Source organism: Typopeltis vanoorti, chromosome 16, assembly GCF_054136105.1.
Source record: "Typopeltis vanoorti isolate ZY-2024b chromosome 16, IOZ_Tvanoo_1.0, whole genome shotgun sequence".
NCBI classification, from domain to species: domain Eukaryota; kingdom Metazoa; phylum Arthropoda; class Arachnida; order Uropygi; family Thelyphonidae; genus Typopeltis; species Typopeltis vanoorti.
Window position 1 is genome coordinate 67698046 of NC_143564.1, and position 12638 is coordinate 67710683.

Here is a 12638-nt window from a genome sequence, read left to right on the forward strand (position 1 = left end):
TACCAGCCAATCAGCATAACAGGAATCGTTATCAAGGTCTTGGTGAAAATAGTCAAGAGGAAAATACAAGATTGGATAGATGAAAATGGGATACTGTATCGGGGACAGCATGGTTTTGTGAAGGGTAGGTCATGCCTCAGTAACTTGCTCACGCATTATAACACGGTGACGGCTGAACTGGATAAGGGTAATGGGTTTACAGTGATTCTACTGGACCTTGCTAAGGCCTTTGACAGGATACCACATGGAATTCTAATCAATAAAATGCAGCATATGGGGATGGATATAGGATTGGGGAGATGGACAGGAGGGTGGTAGACGGAGAGATATCAGAGAGTGGTTTATTCAGGAGTAGAGTCCAAAAGATAGCCTGTGACTAGTGGTGTGCCACAAGGATCTGTTCTTGGACCACTGCTGTTTAATTTGTTCATTAATGATATAGGAAAGGATCTGAGAGGAACAGTTCATTTGTTCATGGATGATGCAAAGTTGGGTTTTGCGGCATGATTTGGATAGATTGGAGGTCTGGGCTAAGGAGAATGGATGTCAATTTAATGTGGCAAAATGTAAGGTTATACATTTAGCAGCAGTTTACTACATTGGTGGAACTGAACTCCAGGAAATTGACGAAGCAAGAGATTTAGGAGTGTTGGTGGATAAGGAGTTGAAGTTTAGGGGGCACATTGCAAAAGTGCCCAAATCAGCTCATCAAATCACTTGGTTGCTGAAAAATAAATACTCGTCAAAGTATTCTTCAGCAACTTTTGATTTGGTCACCTACGTTTCTTTTTGATGGGGAGGAGGTTGAGAGGATCCAGAGGCGAGTGACCAAGATGATAGCAGGTCTGTGGAATGAACCTTATAAGAACAGGTTGAAGATTTGTGGGTTGCAGAAATTGGTTGATAGGCAGAGGAGGGGAGATATGATTGAGACATCCAAATTACTGAAGGGTTTCTATAAGATTAATTCAGAAGATATTTTTGAGCACAGGGCTGGTGGTGGGTGGACTAGGGGACATCCATGGAAGCTGGGCAAGAATGTGGTTAGTAAGGGTGTTGGAGCTGGGTTCTTTAATTTTAGAGTGCTGAATGAGTGGAATAAGCTGCCAGAGTCTGTAGTGGGTGCTGTGACAGTGAATGAGTTTAAGGCAAGGTATGATACATACTGTGTGAATGTCAAATAGTTGTGATGAACATGATTTGGGGCCTCCCTCGATGAGTTTAAGGACTCCCTGGAGTTGCCCGTAATAATAATAATATTATTACTTCATATTTGCAAAAATGGACGACTTTCTTCTGGGTAATGTGTATTTCTTGAATATTTATATAAAATATTCAAGAAATATTAATTCTGTAAAATATCATCAGCCATTTTCTGTCCACTGTTGGATGAAGTCCTCCTTCAGAGTTCTCCATTCATTTCTATCTTGAGCTTTACTATGCCTCTGAATTCCAGCCATCTCATCTTCCAACCATATCTTTGGACTTCCTGTAGCTCTTTCTTATCTCTAGGATACCATTCAGATATCAACTCTATTTTTGAATGTTGCATCTTGTAATATGACCTGCCCATTGGCATTTGGATCTTTTATTGACAGTTATGTGTCTTACTAGTTTGATATATTGTGCTTTCTATCTAGAATGGTAATACCAAATACTCTTTCCATTTTCCTCTGGGTAATCCTCAAGTCGTTGGTGAATTTTTGTGTCAAAGTCCACATTTTGTCATGATTGTCCAATGCTAAAATTATTAATAATAACAATAATAAACTAATTCTTAAATGAAATAATTTTAATGTAAAACCGTTTCTGATTATAATAGTGCATATTATTGTATCATTAAATGACTGATAACATAAAAGTGGCTATGAATTTAATTACTTATAGCAATGTATATGACTGATTAAGTCACTTAGCATTGTGTATATTCTAGCAGAATGATTCTGAGACCAAAAATTAATTTTCTTCTATGTGTGCATTTTACTTGAGTGAACCATTCATGAAAAACATGTTTCATTTCCAAGCATTTAAAAAAATACATAACCTGAAAATTTATGAAATAACTGTAAATGCAAATTTCCCATACAGTTAATAGGAAATTAAACTATACCAAAAAAATTGAGGTTTTCTTTTAGTTCTGTGGCTACACAAATGATAGAAATCAGCAGAATGTACTGATGCCTCAGTTTTGCATTACTGAACTTAATGAATTCAATTTTGAAAGAAATAAAAATTAGCCAGATTATTAACATACAGCAAGTAAAGTATGCACCATCAAATTTCTTTATGTAGCATAGTGCACAAATGCAAAAATAGACTACACATATAAATGCTTATAATCTTTGCTTTAGAAAGTTGGAATATGCATCAATATTTCTTAGTCAACTAAAAGCAAAGAACCTGAACTATAAAATAGTAAACTGATGAAAATAAAAATAAACATTGACATTGCATAGCTAGGTAAATGTTACAGATAATGTAATAAATCCAGTTATTATTAACAGTTACCAGCTATTATTAATACAAACCAAATAACAAGGTTAAAGTAAATAATTTACGAGAATTAATCACATGAACCAGTAATTATTAATAATTCCTAGGAGTCTGGTAAATGTAATGAAAACATGTTATTTGGTTTAAAATATTTTTTAAAAAACAAGGTTAACCACCTTACCGGCCATTAAAGATCAAATATGCACCCTCAAAAGCTTCATATCCATCATAAATTTCAATGTAATATCAATGGTATTACAATTTTAATATGCACTTCGCATCCATGGAAATGTGGACATATATATATACGTCCTGGCTGATAGCGTGGTTAAAGTAAATAATTTACAAGAATTAATCACATGAACCGGTAATTATTAATAATTCCTAGAGGAGTCTGTCTGGTAAATTTAATAAAAACATGTTTTATAAAAATATTTTATTTGATAGCAGAAAAAATAGGAGATAAATACCTTATTATATGATTATATTGTTGTCCAGTTAAAAACAGATTACTTATTTTTGCAGGAAAGACCTCTGTGGCACTTGGAATTACAAAGGATTTCTGACTTTTTACATTTGCAGCGATTTGAGTTACAATGGGCTGTACAATTGCAATATTGGAAACCTTGACCACCTAAATTAGAATTCTTGCAGGCACATTCTCTTAGACTTATCTCAATATCAGGAACTTCATTAACTGAAATAAAAGTTTCCTTACAAATGGCAAATTCGTTCCTCGAATAGAGTTGGTTTAAAATACCATATTTTGTACCTAATTTATATAGGTTTTCATTCTCAAAAGAAATTATAACAGCTATAGAAAGGTGATTCTATGATTAAGGAAATGGAGAGCAGTATGCCTGAGGAGTGCTTGGCTGGTGGGACAATAGAAAGATTGGCTTTAGCAATAAAGAGAGGGCATGATGCAGACAAGATGAAAGTTATGGTGGGTACAAATGACCTGAGTGGTGGTATAAATCGGGTAGCAAGAGATTTAAGAACATTGTTAGATATTGTGAAGAAGAAAAGTGTCAATTTGAGGATAGTGTGTGTGCTGCCTCATTTTGACAATTACGAGTTAAGTAGACGAGCGATGATAATGAATGACATGATTGCAAGAATGTGCAAAAAAAGAAGTCTGGAATTTATTGATGTCTGGAGTGTTTGAAGGAAAAAGACAGTTGTATGCTAAAGATGGGCTGCATCTGAACATGGAAGGACATAAGCGATTGAAGAAGTTACTGTTTTCTAAACAAGTTGAAGTAATTGGGCAGGGAAACTAATACTGAAAAGGTTGAGTGTAAGGGAGAGAAACTTTAGCAGTGATTGTATATTTATTGATCCTTATTTGCAGAATAAATTGCAGAAGAGAGGGGATAAAAATCGGCATGGGACTACTGAAATTAGTGACTTTTATATCAGTTCTAAAGCCGGTAAACAACAACTAGAGGGAATCTGCAATTTTTGTACACCAATGCAAGACGTATTCGAAATAAGAGAGAAGAATTTTTGGCATTAGTCAGGGCAATCTCACCAAAAGTTGTAGGCATTTGTGAAACTTGTCTGTCAGCAGAAGATGTGGTCAATGGAATTGAATGTGATGGGTAAAGTATTTTCAGGGAGGATAAAGAAGACAGAACAGGGGGAGGAGTACTGTTGATGATAGCTGATGTGTTGCAGCCAAAGAAAGTAGTATATCAAGATGATAGACATGTGAATGAGAGTTCATTTGAGGCGGTCTGGTGTGAAATAGTGACCAACGCAACCAAATACACAGTTGGATGCTGCTATAGGCCAGGGGGAGATATTGAATTCATGCATCAGCAAATTAGTGCAATGAGTGCAGGTTTAGTGATTATTATGGGGGATTTTAATTATAGTGATATCAACTGGAAGGAGAAAATATCACGTAGCAAAAAGGAAATGGAGTTCATACATCTTCTACGAGATAATTACTTGAAACAGCACATAATTGAAGGGACATGTGGTGTGAGTGTGTTGGACCTGGTTATTGGTTCAGAGGATATATGCATAAGTAAGGTGTCCTCGTTACCTCCAATTGGTGAAAGGATCATGTGGTATTGACTTGGGAGGTTGCAAAATCTGTCGATTTTTCTGTTAAGAAGGGGTATAAACGGAACTACAGGTTAGGCAATTATAACAAGCTTCGGAGTGAGCTTGCAGCCATCCCATGGCAGAACATATTGCAGGGGAAAGATGTTAGAAGTGCATGGGATAAAATCAGTGGGTATCTGAGGAAAGCAATATCAGATTGTGTCCCAATGATCAGGAAGACAAACAAGGAAGGCGTTCGATGGATGAACAGTAGTATCAAGCTTGATCTGCAAAAAAAGAAAATGTTATGGAGAATGTACAAGGAGAAATGCGAGCTGTACACTCATGAGCAGTACAAGGCTCAAGCTAGGAAGGTTACCAGCATAGCAAGAAAAGCTAAATCAGATTATGAGAAGACCTTAGCCAATGAGATCAAGGGTAATCCCAAAGAGCTCTTCCGCTATGTGGCAAGTAAAAGGAAAAATGACTTCGGAAGGAAAACTTTAGTGGGTGCTGATGGTATTGAGGTGATAAAATCAGATGTAATAGTCAAGTTACTGAGTGATCACTTTTCAAAAGTCTATCACCCAAGTGAGGATATCTCTGTACCTGTAGCAATAACTAATATGAGAATTGAAGCTAAGAAATCAGAGGTATTTAATATGTTGCAAAATTTAAATGCAAACACTGCTATAGGTTTAGATGGAACATCAGCTCGGGTGTTGCGTGAATGTAAAATGGAATTGTCAACCCCTCTTACTTGGATATTTAACTTAAGTTTGAACTCTGGTATGGTCCCTAGGGAGTGGATGTTAGGCAAAGTGGTTCCTTTGCATAAAGGTGGCTCTAAAACTGCAGTAGTTAATTACAGACCAATCACCATCTCAGGAGTAGTGGTAAAAGTATTGGAAAAGTTGGTATTCAAGAATGGGTGGATCAGGATATGATGGATATGATACTCTATAGAGGCCAACATGGTTTTGTTAAAGGTAGATCCTGCCTTTAACATTGCTTGACTTAGTTGTGAGTTCTTCGTCTGTAAATGAATTCAAGAAGAGATATAACAGATATTGTTTTGCTAGTTTGGGTTTTCCGCTATGAGTCTACTGATTCCATGGAGATACCCGTAATAATAATAATAATATTCCGGTTATCGGTCTTAGCCCATCTACGTTTGGAATTCTTATCCGAACATTTTCTCCTACATTTGCAATTGGAAATTTAGTCATTGAAAGCCGTAACATTTTTTCAGCTTGCTTCTTAAGTGACTGCTTAGCAGAGTTTTGAGATTCATGAATATTTTCTGTGATTTCATTGAGTGCAAAAGAAGTACTTTCCTTACTTTTTTCATTATTTTCTAATTTGTCATTAATTATATTTATTTTGTTATCTTCCTTGTCGATCGTTCCTGTTTCAGAAGAATGTTGTTTTCCTTTGATTTGGCTAAAACTCTTATTTCTGTTTTTGTTTGGATCTCCAACAGATAAGTCTTCACTCGTATCATCTATCTCCACTTCCACATTGTCACCATTCTCTGTCCTAATACCGCTTTCCCTCTCTGAGATTATCTTCTGGCATTCAACATCCTTATTAGTTTGATCTTTTAATATCATCTCAAGATCTTCTTCACTCGTGATTTCTGACAAGGTATCGACTGCTAAGTATGTTTTCAAACCTACCTTAGCTTTACAGCCAAACATAGCTTCATAGGGATTGCGATCTATTCCAGAGTGATGTGTTCTGTTTTTCATAAATTGAATAAATTTTATCCCTTTCGACCATTTTGTTATTTTATTTGTTTCAAGCCATGTGGATTACATTTTTTCAATGTCTTGGTTTTGTTATGTCGTTGCTTTCTCCCATATTTTAACTTTTATTATCCCTTTTATCACTATTCTTCTATTCTACAATCGGACCTAAGAATTATCTATTTTGGGGCTGTCTGCTTTTCGGATATTAACAAATTTATATTTTTGAGCTGCACCAGCCAATATCCTATAATAGAAGGGACTCTTATTCAGAGAGACATTCCCAGAATTTCATGCATATGCTCATTAACAAAACTCTTTACTACGGCTATGTAAATTTCAGCTAGCAGTTGTAAATTCTAATCTAACTCTATAAACTTTCAATTCCCTCCGGCTTAGGTTTAGATTTTATGAGTGGTAGCTTGATCTCATATTCAGGCAAAATTCAGGTATAAAATGAAACATGCTTATTTGGATCTTGAGACACATACAGATATATCACACTTCCTAAAATTAATTTTGCATGGACTCAAGGTCATGCAAAATTAATTCATATTAAGCAAAATCAATTCATATTAAGTTAATTCTAAAGTCATACCAAACAATACTAGACAAAAGGAAATAAGCACAGTACCATATAGGCAATAATTCTCTTCCATAAGTTACTCATTAATATACACAGACTTAACGTTAAAGAAATTCCAATCAGATTCTATCTGCTACACTAGTCTCATATATTGAATTCAGTCACACTCATACATATTCGTTCCCAGACAATTTGTCTAATGGAAACCAGCTATTACAAATTAGAATAATCACTTAGAGTTCTCTAGTAAACTGTCCAACTTCAACCATTACACACCTACTTTCTTTCCTCTAATGCAACTGAATAACATATAAATTTCTGTACTTTACCTACTCTATGCCGGAAATCAGGTCTGCCAGATCTGATGCCGACATCTCACGCTCAGCTCCGTCTGAAATCTATCAAACATCTTTAGGAATAGGCTCACCGTCCGACATTGCAGCCCCGTCTCACGTCCGTCTTGAACCAAAAAGACCAAAATCCCAGGAGTCAAAAGCCCTGAAAAACGGCATGCATTGCCTTTTATTCCTACTTCTTGCGCCCTCTTTTTCCTTGTGTTTTTTCACGCGGCACTTCTCGATTTTCCTCCTGGTTGATCCTGTATTCTCCTCCTGCTCTAGGAGTGCTCTTTTCTCGGAAAGCGAATTAAAGTTACCTTCCGCGTATGCCACTGCCTCAGGCCCTATTATGCTCAACATGCACAGCTTGTGCAACCTTTGGACTACTGTTTGCAACTTACTCAGTGATTTACTGTATACAAAATTGACTTAATGAAATTAATATTTACACATAAATTCTCTACTTAACAAATTTTGAATAGACAACATTGAATCATAATAATTTACATGAAGGGAACATATATTCTTACATACACTTAATAATTTCTTTTATTTTTCTGCTGGAGTGCAAGTTTCTCCTTCAGCTTTTATATTAAACTTGTTAAACCTTAATGAATAGTTTCCCTTTCCAAGTTCTTCATTCAGGATCTAACAAAGGTCCCCTCTTTCTAGAAAAAAGAATTTTTCTGTTTTCAGAAAAGTTCTTTTTAGACTTCCCTCAGTTCCCTGGGAATGACACTTTCATCTTGTTGGATCTAACTTCTGGCTTATTTAGATAAGAAAACATACTCTATGCCCCTTCTGACTGATTTAATTTTTTTATTACTACTTGCAATGTTAAGATCATCTTGTCCTTCCCAAATTATACACTTGGTATTCATTGGTCTCTTACAGGAAATCATTAAATTCCACTTGATACAAGCATAGTAAACTTCCAAAGTATCTTCACTTGTCTCCCACTCACTCTTGTTTATAGCCTCTTCTTCTGAATGTGTTTCTCCTTCTTCTTGGTCAACTATATCAGGATTCTCAACGATCTTTGATGAGGAGACCTCATTTTGTTCTGATTTGGTGAGTGCGCTATGCTCAGCGTCTCCCTCAGTCGGTCTCTTTTTACTCTCTCTCTCTCTCTCTCTCTGGTGTTTCCAGTGCATATGGTCACCTCCCTCACTCCAAACTTGTGATCCCCTTCCAGCTTTTGTACTTCTCCTTCTCCCTTGAAAACAGACTTCCTTCCTAGAATAGTCACAGAAGAAACTGTATTTTGTTAGAAAGTCATCTCCTAGGATTAGTCTTAAATGTGGGAGGGAGTTTCTTGGCAAGACTATAAAATTATGCCAAACGTACATGCCATAATCGGGTAATCCTACCTTCAATCTTGCTGAATTCGTTGCATGAGTAATAGAGGGGGATATTCCCAGAAGCTTAATAGGTCTACTGAGATGCTTGATTTTTCCTTTTCATAGCGCTCTAGCTCCCTGAAATAGTTTTTGGAGATGATCGAAGCTTGGGAACCGGTATCTATATATGCCCTAAACTTTCTCCCACAGATCCTTCCTTCTACTGCAATTACAGGGGTTTGTCTCTGATTTCGTCGCTCCCCTCCATGCTTGTTTGGTGCAAACATGCGACTTGGCCTCTGTGTGAAAATCCCGTTTTGAGTTCCCTTGCCTAACAAAACAATTTTGGGCAATATGCCCTATCCTGTTACAATTATAGCACCATGGAGGTTCTCTTTTGTTGACCCTCTTAATATCTCCATCCAAGGACAAAGGAGATTTGGCAGTGTCTCTATTAGACAATTCTGTAAACTGTTGCATTACCGTATCCATCTTATCGAGCAACGGTCTCTGCAACTTCTCAACATCCTTGTGAATTAACTTAGTTGTTCTCTCATCCTGAAGGGAGGAACTCTCCTGGTTTCTCATGGAGACTGTTGTTAACTGACTAAGCACAGCATCGATACGTTCCATAACAGGCTGCTGCTGTAATTTCTCCACTTCTTGCCTGATTAATGAGTGAACCTCGCTAAAACTAGGAACACCAGTAATAACCTGGCCAACTGTCTCGGGTCTACTTCCTTCATTTTCTTTCTGTGCTTTCTGCCTTTCCTTCCTTTCTGGATGTTCTTTCCTAGTGCTCTGATCCCTACTGCTGTCTCCCTCTTCCTTAATCATGTTAACAGATCCAACTATGGCTGCAGGACATATGTCTCCAAGCAGCTGTTTTCTCTCTTTTACTGCTGCATAACATTCCTCTAAGTTGGATATTTCTTTTCTGAATGCTATCTCCTTTGGTTCTTGTCTTAATCCCATCCTAAAGCGCTGGAAAACTGCCAGTCCAGATGGTGCTTGTCTTCACTCGAAATGCTTAGAATATTGGCGAGAGCTAACAATCTGTTGAATATTTTGGGGGGGGCAATTAGAAAATTATGTTGCATTTGTCACCTCACCACTGATATACTCAAAACACTCACCATTGTCGGCAATGGGGGGGGGGGACATTAAAATCTTTGAGGCAAAGCATGATCCAAAAAACGTTGGAAATACTGGTTTAAGTGTACATCAAAAATCAGCAGAAATAAATTTCCAAAGCCAGGAGTCATGTTAATTGCTCACAATGCTCAATGTGGGTTTAAGTGTACATCAAAAACCAACAGAAATAAATTTCCAAAGCCGGGAGTCACGTGGTACTTCCCCAACCTCCTCCAAACTTAGCGTATTGAAAATGATTCCATTTACCATCAATAGTTGGGAAGTATTAATAATTACCGGTTCATGCGATTAATTCTCGTAAATTATTTACTTTAACCTTGTTATTTGGTTTGTATTAATAATAGCTGGTAATTATTAATATAAATCAATTAATTACTTGGACCGTAACAAACAAGAGACCATATATAAATCAGGATTACATCCATGAGGATGTCATTCTAAAGAAAGTGATCAATTTGTTTAAGGCTGCATTTTTTTCCATTATATTACTCATTTAATGTTATGCTCGCAGTTTATCATACTTCTACATATATAAAAAGAGTGATATCTAGTGTTATGAGAAAAAACAAAACAAAAAAAAACAATTCAATTTGACTAACTGTACAAGGAATACTAACATATCATGGGCAAGTGAAATTTCAGGAGTTAGTTGACTTATGGTTCAAAACTTTGAAGGATCACTGTTTTGGAGGTCAGATAAACAGAAGATTGCTGTTATAAATACCACAGTTGAAACTGACAAAGATATTAAATATTTTAGTTAAAATTGAAAAAGAATATTAACATATACTGACTGAGGAATGTAAAAAAAAAAAAGCTTGCTTTCCTACTTGATTATCTTTTTTTTTCCATTCTTCCCACTGTTTTTCAGTTGAACGTTTCTGACCAGTTGATTTCTGCTGAGGCTGGGCTTTATTGTTCTTTATTCTGGTTGTACTTCCGAAGGCTAAATTCTGCAGCTAAAAATTAATTTTAAAAGAACCTATATTTTCATAACACACATTATAATAAGTCAGAAATGAATTTCTTACACAGTCAACTCATAATAGCAAACCTTAGATCAAAGGAATACGTTATTATTATTACACCTCCAGTGAGTCCAAAGACTAATCGAAGGAGGACACCCACTCCACCACTCAACCACCAACTTCAACTAACCACAACTACACCAATGCCATCTACCGCCGACCACTACTACTAGTATTTCTACAGATCACAAACACCTGTGCCCACGATGGGATTCAAACCCGCAGCCTTTTGGCTGGAGAACGGATACACTAACCACTTGGCCAATCAGGTCGGCTACAGTTATAGTGATTTCAATGAAAGTGTTTACTTCATATCTCAGCACTAGCAAGGTTTCACTGGACTGGGAAAATGATGAGACAATCCCATTCCATAAAGGCAGCACCAAAACAGTGATAGCAAATCAGTATCTCATTAGTGACTTAAGGTAATGGAAAAAGCTGCTTCTGGATAGAATCCAGGAATCAATGGAGAGAATGCATGATAGTCTAGTTGACTAAGTGTATAACATACTTGCTCTCCAACGAACAGGCTGTGAATTCAAATTCCTGTGATATGGATGTTTGTGTCTTTAGGCAAGATATGAATTTCACTGCTAATACCACTGCCTACCTAGCTTACTGGAGGTCTAAAAGTGATTTGGAAAAAGTTCTATGTTTGATCTATAGAGCAAGGTTTCCAGATTACGTAAACGAAAATAATTATAAAAGAAAAAGGCTTAGCTCACCCATGGTACTAACATACAACATGTCTACAAATTAGTAGTGGTGGTGGGGGACAAAAAAAAATAAAGGAACACGCTGTATAGAGAATAAATAGCACAGCTTGTGAATGGTAGGTTTCACCTTAGATTTCCATAAGGAAGTCTTAAATTAATTAACTAACTCATCCTAATATCAGGATGATTTAAATTTAATCCTTTGCTAATATGGACAAAGGATAACTTAAAAGTTCAATATAACAAAATGTAAAGTGTGGCAAAGTGTACATGCAATTTGGGATAAAAGCCTTATGAGATGTAATATTACAATTCATGGAATCAGAACATACTGTTAGCTCAGAAGATCACCTGGAAGTTGGAGAAGCAAAAAATGCCGACTGAAGGATAAGAAAGCTATTATTCCAAACACCCTATTATCACATCTGGACTAAATGCACAGATTTGGTTGGCTGAGTTTCTTAGGAATGAAGAAGTGGCTAAGAGAATCCAGAGGCAAGTGATCACGGTGTCACAGATCTGTAGAACGTATCAGAGAATAAGATGAATGATTGTAGGTTACAAAATTTCACTGATAAGTAGTTTTCAGTGTATGATAGAAATGACAAGTTAAAGAGTTTTATTGAACAGATGCAGAAATGTTTCAATACATTTAGTGTGTAATAAGAGGATTAAATAGAGGAGACAGTGAGTTGAGTAGTGAAGTAGTGTGTCCTCCCACAATGAGCCAAAGGACTCCTTGAAGATGTCATATAATAATAATAATAGATCATTGTCATATTCCTGTGATTTCTCAACTATTTGTCATAAAGGGAAAATCTGATCTTTGACAACCTCTATTTGGCCTGAACGCAGCTTGTTCTTCTCCAAGTATCTTTTCCACAATTTTTCTGAAACTCTTATCAAGTATCTTACCTTGAACATTTATTAGAGTAATTCCTCTGTAATTCTCACATTCAACTTTATTCCAATTTTTACAGATGGGAACTATGAGAGTTCTATTCCAGTCATCTGGAATTCAATCCTCTGACAAGGCCCTATGGAATACACAGTGTATCCCCTGCAAAACTTCTATATTTCCATATTTAAAGTGCAATTCTGTTTGAATATCTTCCACTTCAGTTGCCTTTCCACATTCAGATTTTGATGACTTTTCTACCTCAAGCAATGATATAAACT

At 36.3% G+C, this 12638-nt stretch overlaps 1 protein-coding gene across 2 annotated transcripts in view; it reads right to left on the minus strand.

Moving 5' to 3' along the window:
* Positions 1-12638, minus strand: part of LOC150098099 (G kinase-anchoring protein 1-like) — a 217775-nt gene that overhangs the window by 179053 nt on the left and 26084 nt on the right. For both annotated transcript variants that reach the window (XM_090406355.1, XM_090406354.1), the window contains exon 2: positions 10546-10674. In XM_090406355.1, coding sequence (XP_090262481.1) covers positions 10546-10674 — 129 coding nt within the window. The remainder of the gene's footprint in view (positions 1-10545; positions 10675-12638) is intronic.